Source organism: Squalius cephalus, assembly GCF_949319135.1.
Source record: "Squalius cephalus genome assembly, chromosome: 13".
Taxonomy (NCBI): Eukaryota; Metazoa; Chordata; class Actinopteri; order Cypriniformes; family Leuciscidae; genus Squalius; species Squalius cephalus.
The window spans coordinates 16748216-16764637 of NC_137134.1; the positions used below are offsets into that span (position 1 = coordinate 16748216).

General features: G+C 38.4%; 2 protein-coding genes across 5 annotated transcripts in view; one reads left to right on the top strand and one right to left on the bottom strand.

Annotated features, from left to right (window-relative positions):
- The window catches only part of crb1 (crumbs cell polarity complex component 1), a 28286-nt gene extending 17629 nt beyond the window's left edge, over positions 1 to 10657 (top strand). Inside the window, exons 11-13 of the mRNA XM_079890023.1 lie at positions 627 to 749; positions 954 to 1080; positions 9276 to 10657. Of these exons, the coding sequence (XP_079746149.1) occupies positions 627 to 749; positions 954 to 1080; positions 9276 to 9494 (469 nt within the window). The 3' untranslated portion in view covers positions 9495 to 10657. The remainder of the gene's footprint in view (positions 1 to 626; positions 750 to 953; positions 1081 to 9275) is intronic.
- A 2824-nt stretch (positions 10658 to 13481) lies between these two features.
- The window catches only part of dennd1b (DENN/MADD domain containing 1B), a 92132-nt gene continuing 89191 nt past the window's right edge, over positions 13482 to 16422 (bottom strand). For all 4 annotated transcript variants that reach the window (XM_079890027.1, XM_079890025.1, XM_079890026.1 and 1 more), the window contains 3 exons: positions 15752 to 15828; positions 15363 to 15582; positions 13482 to 15003 (listed from right to left, as the gene is read on the bottom strand). In XM_079890027.1, the coding sequence (XP_079746153.1) occupies positions 14404 to 15003; positions 15363 to 15582; positions 15752 to 15828 (897 nt within the window). In that variant the 3' untranslated portion in view covers positions 13482 to 14403. The remainder of the gene's footprint in view (positions 15004 to 15362; positions 15583 to 15751; positions 15829 to 16422) is intronic.

Consider the following 16422-nt stretch of genomic DNA (forward strand, 5'->3'; position numbering starts at 1 on the left):
TCTCTCTCTCTACTTTTACCCTTTCTTTCTTGCCTTCCTTCCTACTTTTCTTACTTTTTCTCCATCCCTTATTTCTTGCCATCCTGCTTTCTTTCTTTTCTTTTTTTCTTCATATTTTTCTTTCTACTTTCCTTTCCCTGAATCTATCCCTCCTTTCTTGCCTTCCTTTCTTCTGTTTTTATTTCTTTTTACCCTTCCTTTCTTCCATCTTTCCTACTTCCCAATACTTTCCTTTCTCTTCATGTCTGTTTCTTTCTTGTTGTCCTTTCTGCCTTAATTTCAGATTGTCTCGGTAAAATAAAAGAAAACCACAATGAGTAACATTTCCTTTCCAAAAACCGCTTATCTGTCACATCATATCTTTGTCCGTACAGAATAACAATGGGGGTCTTCATATTCAATGTTAATCCCCATATAAGGTGTCAGTTTATTGTATTCTCTTTGTCTTGTGGTCAGAGGTCCATTCACATGCTAATGTCATTATTCTAATAGTAGGCTAATCCTCTTTTGTGCTGGACAAAGCGCGGGGGGGGGGGGGGGGCTCTTACGTGGGTCTCAGGAGGAGAGGATAGCTTCTCCATCATCTGTTATGTTTCTTTCTTTTCCCTCATCCTCCCCATCCCCAGACCGCCCAAGCTCCCGGTGTCCATCTGTGGTGATGAACAGCAGAACCACACATGTTTCAATGGAGGGAACTGTTCTGACACCAACATGATGTGTGACTGCCTCCCTGGGTTTTCGGGTCACTGGTGATTATTCTTTCTCTTTCTTTGTTCGCATGATCTCATAAATGCATGTTAATGAATTTCAGAGTAATAATTATGGCATGTTTTTAACCAATTTTAGAATGATCAGGATATTTGTATTCAGAGCCAAATATTACCAACAATAATAACCGCAATATCTAAGTTCGTAATAACAAGGTTTGTTTTCACTATACATTTGTCTTTTAGGTGCGAACTAGAGCTTGATGAATGTAGATCCAACCCTTGCAAGAATGGTGGCTATTGCCAGAACATGGTCAACAAGTTCCAGTGTGTCTGTGAAATGACCTTCGCGGGCGAGACCTGTGAAGTCGACGTAAGCGACCTTTACTTTTACATGGCGTCTTTGTTTTGGCAAAACCTCTTCCAGATTCTCTCCTACCTCATTCTGCGCTTAGACGATGAGCCAGAGATAGACTGGGGTGAGAACGAGTAAACAGGTCTGTGGTGGGGGCTAAGAAAAAGGCAAGTTTTGGGGCTTTTTCATATTTCCTGGAACAATGGCGGAAGTTCCCGCTTTTTGGCTTGTTAACACCACAGGAACTGGGAACAATTTAGTTCTAGGAACACTTTTAGGGGGACTAAATTAGCACCTACTTCAGAGTAGAATCTAACCCAGCACAATAGGATCTACCAATTACGTAAGTGTACGCTGATTGGCCAAACGCATGCGAAACACTGGCACTCGCCATTTTTTTAAAAAGCTGTGTACACACACAGTTTATAGCCTATACTTTTTTAGTATACTGTTTACTTTCTTTGTTTAAAAGTTCTATCTAATAACACATTAGATATGTATTAGACTAATGAAGATTGGGAGCGCTATGTGCTCAGGCTCTGCTGTACTCAACGTCGTCAAAATAAAAGTCCCGCACGACAATCAGAGCGGCATGACATAAGCGACGGCTTACATAACTTCAGAGTTCCTACTGGCGGTGTGAATGCAACTAGGAAAATGGTTACCCCTGGGGAATATTTAGTTTTCCGGGGACCGCCCTGGTGGCTAGTTCCTATAACTGTGTTCCTATAATTACCCGGTGCAAAAGCCCCTTATAAGTGTTTTCTATATAGGTTTAATAAATGCTGATTCAAAGATTTTTGCTTCACAACTCTGTTATTTAAGTTCCTTAGATATTTGATATGAATATATATATTTAATTAAATGTAAATAAAGTATTTATCAAGTAAATGTAATTGTAAATATGAGTCTTTTAACCATGGACAGTGTTATTTGTTGGTTTGGGAAAACAGTGTGCAAGGATCAGCTGTATCAGACCATTAGATGGCTTTTCAGTGAAACCGCTTAGTGCCTTAAGGTGACTCAGTGTTCATAAGTGAGACTCTGCCAGGCAGCACACTTATCAATGGAAATGTTGTTACAGGATGACAGCGTTTTATTCCTAATCCAAAGGTTTCTTTTTATTGTACTTTATGCAGTTCAAGTGAGAATGGTAGACTGACATGTAAAATCATTTTGAGAATACTTGTGTTGTTGTGTTTATTAAGTTTAGCATTACATAGAGTTTGAACATTTGTTATATATAATTAATATAACATGAATAATAATGTTTATAAGGCAAGGTTTGGGTTTGAATTGGAATGATGCGAAGGAATTGACTGAATTGGATTTCAACATAGGCAAATGAATGAGTTTTATTGGTCCAGCACAAATTTTGCAGTATAAGGAGTAATTTGGTTCATTTTGATAATTGGGAGCATTATAAAGTGTTCATAAAATCAAAGTTAACGTATTATATATCATAAAGTTCACTTGATTTTTAAAAGCATTATCATGCATTTGTAACTGGCGAGGTTTCTAAAGAGGACTTTTAGCATAGAAGAGATTTAGTTTATTTCTGTTATATACGGTATAATTTCATGTTTCATTTCTTCTATCATTTCCATATTTATGTTCATTATTTTCCTTTCCATTTTCAAGCCCTGATTTACATCCAACAATATCCCACTATTGATCAACTCATTGCTCTTTTGTATCTTAAAATCATATTTTAACATTTTTAACTACTCTGTAGTCCTTTCCATGTATTTTTTAAAACTTGTAATATGTCACACTCTGTCGTTTCAGTAGTTTGTAGTGTTGTCATGTGTTCATCTGTCTGTTGATCTCCATGTTAGACTTCATGACCAGATTGTGTACATTGTGTCTCTCACATTCTGTCTTTAGATGACTGTCTTCAAATAAAGCATTTTCTCTCCATCCCATCCATCATCAATCTGTTGTTTGTCCTTTGTCAGTTTTGTTTAGCTGTCTCTCTTCTGTCATTTACACATCCAGAGACTGTGCCAGTGGCACATCATGCAGGTTTTGAAGAATGTTGCCACAGATTTTGATAGACAGAGCCACTGAACTATGGGGCGGCAGACACATCAAAGACGCCACGGCACTGTAAAACCTATGGCAGGAGTGTTGAGTCAGCAATTCGTGTGTAATCCTGACACCATAGGATGTTGAGACTAGGCAAAAAGTGTGTACTGTGCAAGTTTGAAACAAGATGAAGTTTTTTTTTTACAGCTGCAACTTACAGTGTATCAGTTGTTGTGACAGCTTTACTGAGTTAAGTGTACCCTGGATAAATTTGATGAGGGCAGTTGATCACAACAATTTGGTTTACAATTCACCTCTACATGGAATTAGATGCTACTATTACTAGTTGAGTTCTTTAACCTCTTGGCCACATCCACACTCTCAGGCCCTGTTTACACCTGGTATTAAGAAGTGTTTTGGTTGATCGGATCACAAGTGGATGATGATAAATACAGGTGTAAACAGGGTCTAAAATGTTTTGAGCTTGTCCACTTTCGACCACTTCCAGAGGTAGTTGAAAGCGGATTCGATTGGATTGCTTTCATAGTGTAAACGCTCATGTGGCCGAATGCGTTCAAACAGCCGCAAAAGACCGTCTTCTCTCCGCCTACTGACCTAAAGCGTATACATTACGGGAAGCGCTCTAGCCAGACGGGATTTAAACTTTGTCGGCTGAAGACCCAAGTTTAGTTTGAAGATGAAAAACGCACCAAGCACAATGTTCTCAAACCATTCCTGATTTCTAACACACACTCACAGTGTTCAGCGTGGTCTTGCGTCTGTCAGAGCAGAAACCAAAGCTGCTGCTCTCCGTATGTTTTCCCGTCATCTCCGAGAGCGTTCATATGTAAATTGGCTGAGCTTATTTCGTCCATTAGATTGAAAGATCTGAAAAAGCCCATACATTTACCCGCCCATAGACCCTGCCCTCAAAGAAATCAGGAAAGAAGTGGATGAAAGTGGACAAAAGAGACAGATTAAAACACCAGGTGTAAACGGGTATGTGTCTCCCCCCTTTTGTGATCCGATCCGATCCAATCTTAATACCAGGTGTAAACACTGAACAGGACCATAATTCTTCAGTAATTAAAATGCAATTCATATAATCTCTTCTATGATGACATGTTTTAATTAGTACATTTTAATCAATTTGGATATTTTTGTATAGGGCAATAAAGTACAAATTCTCATTAAAAAGTTTTGGGGGAAAAAACTGTATAAAGTAGATTGAGAAGATGTATGATAATCATGATTAAAGAAATAATTATATATATATATATATGTATATATATATATATATATATACACACACACACACACACACACTGTAATATGCTTAAAACTTATTCAATATATTCAATATGAAATAATACTCTTAGTTAATGGTTACACATGGGCACATGCATTTTAAATTAGATTTTTTGAATATTTTTCTTGACAAATATTTAAATGGACCAAACGATATTTATGTGATTGATGAGCTGAACTGATATCACAAAGCTTAAGATTATTGTGACTGAATACAGAAAAGCACGGATACATTTAATCCTCTCAAGATGTCCTTATTTTTAACTTGTGAGCAAAATGCCATTGTGTGAGTTAAAGATAGACACTTTCCTCTTTGATAATCCCATCTAACAGGATAGATGCTGGTTGAGAGGATCTCATGCTAAGACATGTTATGTGTTGCTCTCTGAGCTTTGGTGTTTTCTTAAAGGTGAACTAAGTAACTTTTTTACCTTAACCGAACAGCTTGGAGTCATTGGAATAGTTATATGACTTTTTTCGGGTTGAATGGTGGTCGTCTCGCACCCCCCAAAGCGCCTGTGAGCCGAAAAACCACCCTTGCAACTTTGGGCCGGCGGGCCTCAGCGTCAGGAAGTATTGCGTGATATCAGGTCTCGCAATGTAACGAATTGCTTTACGGCACTGCACACATACACTATCTAAACATTTCTATGCTAGCCTTCTGTGTATCATACATACCTCAGTGGACATGGCTCAGTGCGTTCACCGGGTTCTTTGAAAACAAATGCACGACCAGCGGGAGAAGATGGGAGGGGGGAGAGTCGCCAACGAGTTTTGACGACAGTGTTGTCAAATATCTATTCTGAAGCTGTAGGGGGAGCTCTATAGAGAAACCCGCGAGCAAAAAGCAAAAATCGGCAAAGCTGCATAGCGCTGCTTTAAAGACCCCATTATATCAAAATGAGACATTTGTGACTTTTAGTGATAGTGTATGCATAAAAGTGAACAAAACCCCTTTTAAAAGACAAACACATTTAAAATTTACAGACTCTCTCTCTCTCTCTCTCTCTCTCTCTCTCTCTCTCTCTGTCTGTCTCTCCTAGGAAAAATGACTAAAAATACTGATGACTCATCCTATGCATCACAGATTTTTGTCCAGTCACGCAATTTCTCTTTCAGATGATATCATCTATTTATAACCCATAGCAATCAGAGCAGTATGTGTCAGGCATAAAACAACAACAAAATTATATTATAGGCTAGTATTATATTTTGTATAACATTACAAAATAAATTGGCAAGTAGACCTGTACAAGCCTATGGTTTAACAAATCGAGTGAAACGATTCTCTCAACGATTCATATTATGGAAAGGACTTTTGCGTACCAAGGGTACATTTAAACAACAACGATGTAGGCCTACTGAAAACGTAAACGTTTTTCCTTTGCTTTTCTAGTGTACTGACGACATCGCTTTCAAAACGATCCACGTTTACACGGATCCGCGAAAACTATTAAAAATGCTGTTTTATGCCAGGCCAACAAAAACAACAACAACAAAAAAAACTAAATTACATCAATGCAAATAAGGGACCGTTTACACAACACCATTTTCAACTAAAAACTAGGGCTGTCAAACGATTAATCGCGATTAATCGCATCCAAAATAAAAGTTTGTGTTTACATAATATATGTGTGTGTATGGAGTATAATTATTTTCTATATATAAATACACACACATGCATATATATTTAAGAAAAATGTGTTATTTATATATAAAATATTTATATATAATATAAATTATATATAATATAAATATATATACACAGTATATACATGCAAATATTTCTTAAATATATACATGCATGTGTGTGCATTTATATATAGAAAATAATTATACACCGTACACACACATATATTATGTAAAAACAAACTTTTATTTTGGATGCGATTAATCGCGATTAATTGTTTGACAGCCCTACTAAAAACTGATTTTTTTTTAATGCGTTTTGGTCGTTCATTTACACAACAGCCGTGTTTTGGTGGCCTGAAAACGCAAGCTTTTGAAACCGGGTTTCAAAGTGCAAGTTTTTGAAAACAATGTCATTACCGTCTCAGTGTAAACGACAAAAACACAAATCGCTAACGTCATGCGCATATTACGTGTTCAGTCTATAGGCATGCAGTGTTGTTTTGTTTTTTTACAAAGTAACATCGCCAACTACTGGCCTGGCATAAATAATACAGCGTTTTTAGTCTTTTTCGCGGATCCGTGTGAACAGGATCATTTTGACAACGTTGTCGTCTGAACGTGAAAAATGCAAAGGAAAAACTTTTCGGTTTTTAATACTTCGCTGTCGTGTAAACGTACAACACAATATAACTTTATGTAGGTTAACATCCTGTTATTATGAATCATTTACATTTTTTTTCATACAGTTTTATCACTAATGCAATACCTTTTCTTAAAAAGCTTAAAAATAGATAATTAATGCAGAGGCAATGCGACAGGGATGCAAGCACAGTTCTTGAGGGTTAGTGTTTTATGACTGCTGAAGCATAAATGTGTCTCAGTGTGAGGAATCTGTGGGTCTGTGGTTCTGTTCCACGTCTGCAGAGAAAGTTTGTGTCTTCAGAGTGACAGAATAGTGCTTGGCCAGCAGAAAGGCGCAGCGGCGTTCTGTGTGAAATGCAACTCAGCAGAGCATCGCTGCAGGTCTGGAAACGAGGGGGAAATATATCGGGAGAAGCTTATCGCAGTGACAGGGTCGTTTGTCTGCTGGAAAATCTGGCTGTCTCTCTCCTTCTCGCTTTCTCTCACACACATAAAACATCGCATTCAGAGCAGGTGATGAGCTCAGCTCAGAGTTTCTGTGGCCATGAGCTTCTTGCCTGTCTCGGCTCCTTCAACAGATGGAGCCGGTTTGGGAAGGGCTGGGTTGGATAATCTAATTTTGGTCCTGAAGATCAGTCCATTTACTCTAGAAGAGTATGTGTGAGAAGTAGCATTTGGTGGTGTATATTGACTCTTGGAACTACTATACTTTTTTTATTACATGGCTTGGTTGAATTCTAATGTAGAATGCGGTCTGTTATTTCTTGATAACAGGCCGCTGCGAAGTATAACACACCGTTGCCATGAAAAACAGAGCGTTGCTATGGACGCAGGATTCTAACCGTAGAGACGGAATGGACTATTTTCTTTAGCGGAAGCAATACAATCGTTTTTAAATCAATAAACTCTTTTTTAATTCAATATTTTGTGTCAAATTATTGATTTATTTGGTAGGTAGCCATGTAATAAGCGGGATAATGTAGAGCGAGGCGGTTGTTATAACGAATACAACCCCTTCAGGCTGATTCAAGACCCCTCCGCTATACGTCGGGGTTGTATTCGCTATAACAACCGCCTCGCTCTACATTATCCTTTACATATATAATAGGCTGATATGTGGAACATACTAAAATAGAATAAAATAATAAGTGCATAAATAAATTAACTAGTTTCAGACAGAGTCAGTCTGTGTTGGTGGGGATTTTACATTGATTCTTTCCACAGGTTACATTGTTATGCCAGTAGGTGGCGACAAGTGACTGTATTTTTGTTTGAATTAATGAATTGTTCGATTTGTTCAAAACACTGATTCAACAAAACAAAAGACTCTCTACCTGAGTGAGTCAGAGAATCATTCAGTCAAAAGTTTTGTTCAAAAACACTGGATCAGTAACGAAACAATAGGTGTGTACGACTTGAAGAGGCGCTGCGCAAACCGATCGGTGTAAGACATCAAAGTGCTGTGAGAACGATTAGAGAGCAGACGGTCTGCGCAGCAGCGCTTCAAATCGAACACACCTAGGCTGAGCCCGAAATCTTAAAAATGCTGCCTTCGGAGGATTAATTCCAAGGTAGGAAGGCATAAAGACACGTCTCAATCCAACTTTAGCTTAACTTCCTGTCTCCTGAGATCCCTTCATCTGATCGATTTTTGAAGGCAGCATAGATGTATCCTTCGCTGCCTTTGATATCCCACAATGCTTGGCATTTTGTGACAGTCGAGCTAAAAAATAAAGATGGCGTCTGAAAGTTGCGGCTGGTGGTAAGTTTGTGTAAATGTACATTTTTGACCAACGTTTTCGACTTCTGATGTAATTTCTTGCAAGTAATTAGTATTGTAGTAATTAAATATTCGCTTAGTTATCAGCAAAGTTCACTTTTTTTATGTAGACCATTAAACTGTTAAGCTGCCTCAGAAGTCTGTCTGAAATCAGTTTTGTGAGGTACCTTCATGCACAAACACTGCCTACAAAGTCATTGCCTGATAATGTCAAACTAAAGAAACTAAACAAAGATAAAGTCAACTGACTTATTCAAAACACAGACGTATTAAGGAACAAAACAAACAAGTGAGTCATTGAATCATTCATTCAAATGATTCATTTAAATCACTGACGTATTCAGGAACAAATCATCAGTAGTTTCCGTTTGCAAAACAAAAAATGTAATCTTTTTCTAACTTTATTAGCCTACTTGATGAACTCTTGTATAAAAAGGCAGTATGTTTTGTTAGAAGACTTAATTTTCGCATTAGGATTGACAGTGGTGAAAATGTCAAGAGAGGTGGCAGATGCGGTAGGATGGGACACTGGGAGCAGACAGCTGTGTCAATTGATCTGCACTGGAGAGAGTAGCCTACCTTGGTAAAAAAAACTTTTAAAAAACTCCACACGTACCAGATGTGGCCGGATCTGGGCCGACTCTATGTTGCTGTCTGGGATGCTTCTTAGTGTTTACCAACATCTAAACGTAGATTATAGTTTTATTAGGTTAAGAATTAAATTGAAATAGCAAAGAGCATCTGCTATTTGTTGTATTTAAAATATGAATCTACATTTTACTGACTACTCATCACTAACTTTCACCGTTTTTATTTCCTATAGCTGAATGCAGAGAGCGTGACATCTGCCGTGCTGCTTTCCATCAGCCTGGTGTCCATTATTCTGTTGTTGGTTGTTTTCGGGGTGGCCACAGCTTTGGTCATGACGGTGAACCGACGTGCCACACGAGGAACCTACAGCCCCAGTCGGCAGGAGAAAGAAGGTTCAAGAGTGGAGATGTGGAACATTGTGCAACCTCCACCAATGGAGAGACTCATCTGAGCCAGTCAACCAATGATCGGCCAATCATGTTGTTCGTGGCTTGTTGGCTTTAGAAGATTAAGAAAAAAGGCCTCTTTATTCATTGATCATGTGGCAGCTCTCATCAGCTAGATAACAGTAATACAAATGACCATTTTTGATTGGACAATCTTTCACATAATGGATGTTTAATTTATAATATTTTTTGACAGACACTGATCATTGATATTTACCTCTGAAAAGCTTTAGGATTCGTTGATTGGTGATTTGTTAAGTGTTTAAAATAATAGTAACTTGAACATCCAATGCTGCTCAACAATCACGGCTAGTTAGAACATATTTAATAGAGTTCAGACCAATTGGATTTCATGGAAGAAACGGCTTAGTTTTTGCATCGCGCCTGGTCAGGATGTATAAAGGTTTTCTATTTGTGTGTTCATGCTGCCAGCGAGCTGGAAAAGTGACATTTGCGAGAGAGAAAAAACCCTAAAGACCCGTTCACACCATGGACGATAACTATAATGATAATGATATGGTTCCAAATATAAAAGAATAGCAGGGAAACAATATCGTTGGAATGATAAAAACATTGAAATCCAATCAGAATCCTTTCTGCTTTAAAGAGCTCGAGCATTTAAAGCGACAGACGACAAACCTACAGCGCGCGCAAGAATAAACAGTGTTATCGTTCATTGGTGTTGACGCTAATATCGTTTATAGTTATAGTTCTTTGTGTGTACAGGCCTTAAGACTTCTACGCGAGTCATTTTTGGGCATGCACGGAAAACTTGCTCGTGCAATATCTCAAGCAGTCACATTGCTGTTTCCGATTTATGTATATATTTTACCGTGCGCATGCGTAGACATTTTCTTTTCTTGGGTGTATGCAAAAGTCTCAGGATTTATTTTTTTTTTGTCTTGCAAATGTTATAACTTAAGCTGTGTAATAAAAATTGTAATTTGTCAAGTAAATTTGATTTTAACCAACATCAACATTTTATAAATTGATAGCATAGTAACGTAAACATGGACTTTCTGATCACCTGCTTTATGTATTTTAAAAATGATCAGTACTTTTCCCTTCCCAATATACCTTTAGAATCACTTATTTAAATTCAAAAGTCACAGTCAGAAACATCACAACAGTGGTCAAATGAAGAGTGAATCTACCCAGGTGAGTTGTATGGGCATACATAATTTATTTCAGTTCACAGTGCATACAGTGGTACCAGTAGTTCCTGTAACAACACACCAGATTGACCCAATTTGCACTTGAAAACCATATAACTGCAGTGAGAGCATGCATGGAAGAGTTCTACCATCCAGCTTCATTCACTCAAAAGCACTTCAACCGCCACAAACTAAACTGATCACATGGTCATTCCCATATGTACATACCAGGAAACATTCAAGAAAATGAAGCACGAATGGTGTGTCTTTCATTATGTTGAATAAAATCAGCTGTACAGACTTTTTGTGAGACAAAAACATTGCGTTGTGTGGAACATTCAAAAGCACAGTCTGGAGAGTCCAGTGATTCAGCTACAGCAGCTCATTACTCAATTTAGAAAAGAATTCAACAGCAAAACAGATGAAAAATGAAGAACGTCACAATACTACGAAGCAAAAACGTACATAGTACCATGGTCATAAAAGTTGACATCATATTTCTTTATTGACTAAAAGAAGTACGCTCATGCATCTAAAAAGAATTCCCAGCATTACCAAAAAAATACTACAGAACTTTACAACGAAAATGCACATCAATAACACGAGCATATGTAAACAGGAAAGAAGAAAAGATTTTGGGTAGCATGTTCTTCAATTTATGTGCTTACTATCCAGTTTCAAGTAGTGTTTAATTTTAAACAGCTGGTGAACAGTAACTGGTTCAAATGTATCGTGACCAAGCGAAATTGCAAAAACAATGATGCTTCTCATACAGGTTTCCCAAAAGATTACACACTTCAGCTTTAAAATAAACACTTGGTAGTTTCAATGCTGCAACATGAACTGTGACCAAATTTCAAATGATGCTAAATAACATAATTCATTTTTATTTTCTCTACTTTAATAACAAGAAAAACACATGTAAATTAGATATAGAAAAAGGGTTAATTACCTTCTATCTATTCAGAATTTTCAGTCATTACCATAGACAAATATCAAGAAGTCGTCATAATACAGAGCACATGGATGACAACAGTAAACCAAACCATACATGTTTTTCAAATACACAGTATCAAAAAGTAATAACGACAATAAAAATACGCACTGGAAGCAAATGTAAAACTGATCACATGGCCATTCTGAGATACTTCGGCTGAGGTCCTGTGTGCTTGATTGGTATCGAACAGGCTGATGGTCTTTCTTACATTAACCATATACCAAATAAACAGGTTATTAGGCAAAAAAAAAAAAAAAAAAAGTTCTGACATTCTACTAAGTATTTCAGGTTTTGGTTCGAATACCAATATTTTAGAAGCCATTCATAAGTAAAAATACTAAAGTACCTGTGATAAATATGAGCTATTGTCCAAAACCTAACAAGACAGCCTTCCCTACCTAGACAGCATCATGTGTATCAAGGTGCGGTCACATTTACCATTGTTCAGTGAATTTTTTTTTTTTTTTTAAAAAGCGAAATCCATCACTAAGACTATCAACAATACACCATTTTTGCCAGCAAAATCTTGCCAATGTGACCACACCGATAAAGAGTTATGCTACCTACGTAGAGTCAGGTATGAGATTCCATTTATGAGTTAGAAGGAAGCAGCTACTCAAGCAGATGAACTCAGTTAAGGCACAACCTTGTATTTAAATAGAGGATTGGGGTAAATTTCTTTTCAGAAGTTCCCTAAAGTTGCTGATTGTTAAAAATAGTACACGCAAATGCGATCTTCCCATTTACAGGATAATACCTTTGAGCTAGCAAAAACTATTAGCATTTTAAAGTGAAAAGAATAGCTATTTTAAGTTGACACTACTTGCATTCCATTTGCATTCTTTTTATTTTTTATTTACGTACCATAAGTTTTGATAGTTACATCAACTACATGTCCTGCATGTCATGTGGGTATTGAACAAAAACAGACATGGACTAATAGCCACAAAAGTCTAATTTTGATTTCATAAGCAAAATGGCAATACAAGTTGCTTGATAACTCTGATTGGGATTTGCATAGTTCATCAGGACGTCCGATTTGTTCAAAGGCCGAAGGATATATCGTTTCAGGGCTAAACCGCTACGTTGAAAGCCTAGCTTGATTTGAGACAGGGGTCCTAAAACTTTGAATGCTTTTACGCTCACATCTTTACCACAGCAGATTACGCAGGAGGGGTGAGGAGAGTCATTAAAGTGTCAGACAGAATGGCACGTGTCCTAAATCATCCTGCTCAACAGCCACTAAAGAAACAAGTGCTGGATCTAATGACCACTTCCTGTTTGGTGTAGCAGTACAGCGGTGAAGATGACCTTCACAGCCGATATGAATGAAATGAGTGAAACAAGACAAATATTTTCGTAACTAGAATTTGGTACAATTTCGTAAGATTTCGTAACATTCATATATCAAGCTAGATTCTCTGCGAACCACCATGGTAGTAGTTGTACATGTAAAAGAGAAACTGGCCATAGATGAAGACACCCTCCTCCCGAATATGCATACTTCCCTACTATATAGCAGGCGAAAAAGTAGTACACGAGACGAGTAGTATGTCCAAATTCAAAGCATTCATAAAACATTGAGCGAGAAGAAAAAACATGACCTACTACTTCTGGCGAGATTCTGAAGTGCGCATCTGATGGACACTTTGCTATCCCATGAGGCCACGGAAGAAGATTTGTGAATGGCAGTGAAGCGGTGCAACTTACGCCGTAAGTCACATGACGACAATATGGCAGATGTAGACTGACTGGATTTGGATTGGGCTTGGGTATTAAATAGAAAATACTTGAAGGTTTCAATGTTTGTTCCTCATCAAATGTACTTTTATTACCTACTCAGACAGTACGCTTTTTTTAGGACGCACCTAGTTTATGCTAAAGCTGCTACAGCACCCCATGTGGCAACACTGAGAAAGCAACATGTACCCAAGTTACGTTATAAATTTCACAACTTGTACATTTGTGTTCTCGTACATTTTGTGCCTTGGACTGAACTTTGTACTGAATAAGAGATCAATAAGGGGTTGGAAATATACATTTATTTGTCAGTAACAAGTTGCATTTGTGCAAAAAAGTCAGTATACTATGACTATCATTTTTAAGGCTATTAGTCCTTTAAAAACATGTAATTGGGATTTTTGTCTAAGCTGAAATTAAAATAATAACATCTCATCTGGGATAAAAGCAGAAACCTGAGAATTGTCTTTGAAAAAATACTTTTTTTCCTCAAAAATATAGCAAATTGAGAACCAGTTGTCCATCTGGCCTAGATAAATATCTCTCTTTAAGAAGCAAAAGGTAGTGATAGTAGTTAGCAAGCTAAACAGCTACAGTGTCACAGTCAGGAAATACTGTGTAGAAGCAAATTAAATCTGTTTAAGGCATCACATTAAGCTGAGATTCGCTCGCTATTTAAATATTTTCGTACGATTTAGTAAAATATACAGAGAAGTTCGCCCCTCACCCACAGTGATTTATCGAAACAGTGATTTGAAACTACGCAAGTGCAAATCATCTGCTGAAATAAATAAAACTGGATGATGAATATCGACATGAATCCCTTTAAACCTAAATTTTCGTCCTTTCCATCCACCAGTTCTTAAACATACCGTATGCTGTTTCGGTTCGAATGTGAGAAATAAGAGGACCGATATTTCACATAACAACAAAACACCTTTGCAAATAATTCATGCAAAGAGTGCTGGTGTGCAGTGTAAATACGAAACGAGAATTGTTAGACAGGAATGTTGCGTCAATTTCTCAGGATTTGTCCAGGCTGGTGTTGTTTTGAATGTGCGGGAGCTTCTGGTTGCTTTTGATGGCCATGCTGATGCGACACATGGACTCGATCTCCTCTAGTAAGCCTTTCTCCTCAGTCTCATGCCCTCTTTTTTCCATATCTGTCTCCTGGAACTGGTTTTCCCTTTCCCAGGGAACGAAGACCGAAGGTTGCCCGCCTGTTGCCCTGTGCTGGGCATGTTCCTGGTAGGGCCTCTGGGTTTTTCTGGAAAGGACCTTCTGTCGGGAGAGGCTGTGGGCTACTGGGTGCTGTTTGTTTGGGCTCAGCTGGGCGTCAGCAGAACTGGAGGGTTTGTCAGCATCACCAGGTTCCAAGATTTGAATTGAAGGTACCTCAGGGAGAGAGTTCCTCAGTGGGACCTCTTCATTGGGGAGGTTATTGGGAAGGGTAGGACGGAGAGGTAGGGAACAAGAGCTGGCTTGGCGTCGAGGCGAAGGCGGGAGATGCTTACCGTGAACGGCGCTGTCGTCTTGACCCATATTCCATCCACCTTGTTCCCCGTTTCCTACTTCGCAAACAGCCTGAGCAGGGCTGCTTCCCAAAGGAGACTTGCAATTTTTCTGGAAACAGTACAAATGACACACTAAGGCCATGAAGTTGTTCGTGCACACAATCGTCTACAAAGCATTAAAGTCAACATGAGATCAAAACAGGCCCTATATACCTCCTTAATATTAATAACAAAATCTTGCAATAGTTTAATAGTAACAGTGGTTATTTCATGTTGAATTCTAAACAATAAAATTTTAAGTTTCTATTTATCCATCCCTCCATCCATCCATCCTTTATTGAAATCCCGATAAATAAAATTTGAAGTTACTAATACATAAAAAAATATATAAATAAACAAATGTAAACAACTGAAATAATTAATAATTAAAAATACAAAATAAATAAATAAATAAAAGGCATCCCTCACCGTTGGATTGTAGTCCAGGTCTTCAATTGATCTGAAAAAGTCCAGGCTCTTGGCGGCGGACAGTCGGCCTTGCTCGATGTGGGACGTACTGAGAGAGTCCAGAATCTCCTCCAGAAGGTTCATCTGGCCCGTTTGACTGGCTTCAGACCGAAACTCTAAATCAGAGTCATCACTGTCCTCGTTGTATGACGGCGCCTCCCCGCTGTCCTCAGAGGATATTCTGCTCACAGACACACACACACACACACACACACACACACATAGGTTGTTAACTCGAAAGCCATGTGGGATGAAAAAAGCACCAGAGGGCAGTGTTGCCTTGAAGAATGGAAGATGTTTACACTATAATTGGTTTGGAAAACACACTGTAATAGAGTTTAAACCCTTACCTGCTGGCTGTGTCGTCATTGTTGTCGTTGTCTGGAAAGTAGAGGCTCATGTGTGGGGACGACTTTGGATTTTGATGCTAAAATAGAGGATTGAAATGTTAAAATCCCACATGATCTACTAAAGCAACACATCTCCTGAATGAAACGTTGCATGTCCCCATTACAGAGCGACAACATTAATTCCTGTCCCCATCATAGGTGCTCGGTCTGCTAATCCCTCGCCTTTTATAACACACCTGTGTAACACGTTTAATTGGCAAATTAAAGAATTGAAGCATTATAGGGCACCACTTCACGCTGCGGCCCCAGGCTTTAAGGTTTGCCATTAACTAGCCATCCACGACATGTACACACACACACACACACACACGCAAACGTGCCGCCACTCACTAAAGTAGCCCATAAACTGCCGTTTGCCACATTATCAAAGCACACTACTAAACCAAAGCCCTTTTACTGAGCCCGAGGCGCGAGAAAAACGTCACGCTACGTTGCTAACCGGACAGGGTGGATCAGATCAACTGGTCAAGTCTCGCCGTAATGGCTCAAGCGGAAAGCTTCCTGCCATCTTAGGTAACCGTGCCTGCCGAATGGGTTAATGGCCACCCTGTCCATAAAAATAGCTAAGAGATGCGTGTACCGAACACTTTGCCATTGGAATAAACAGGAAC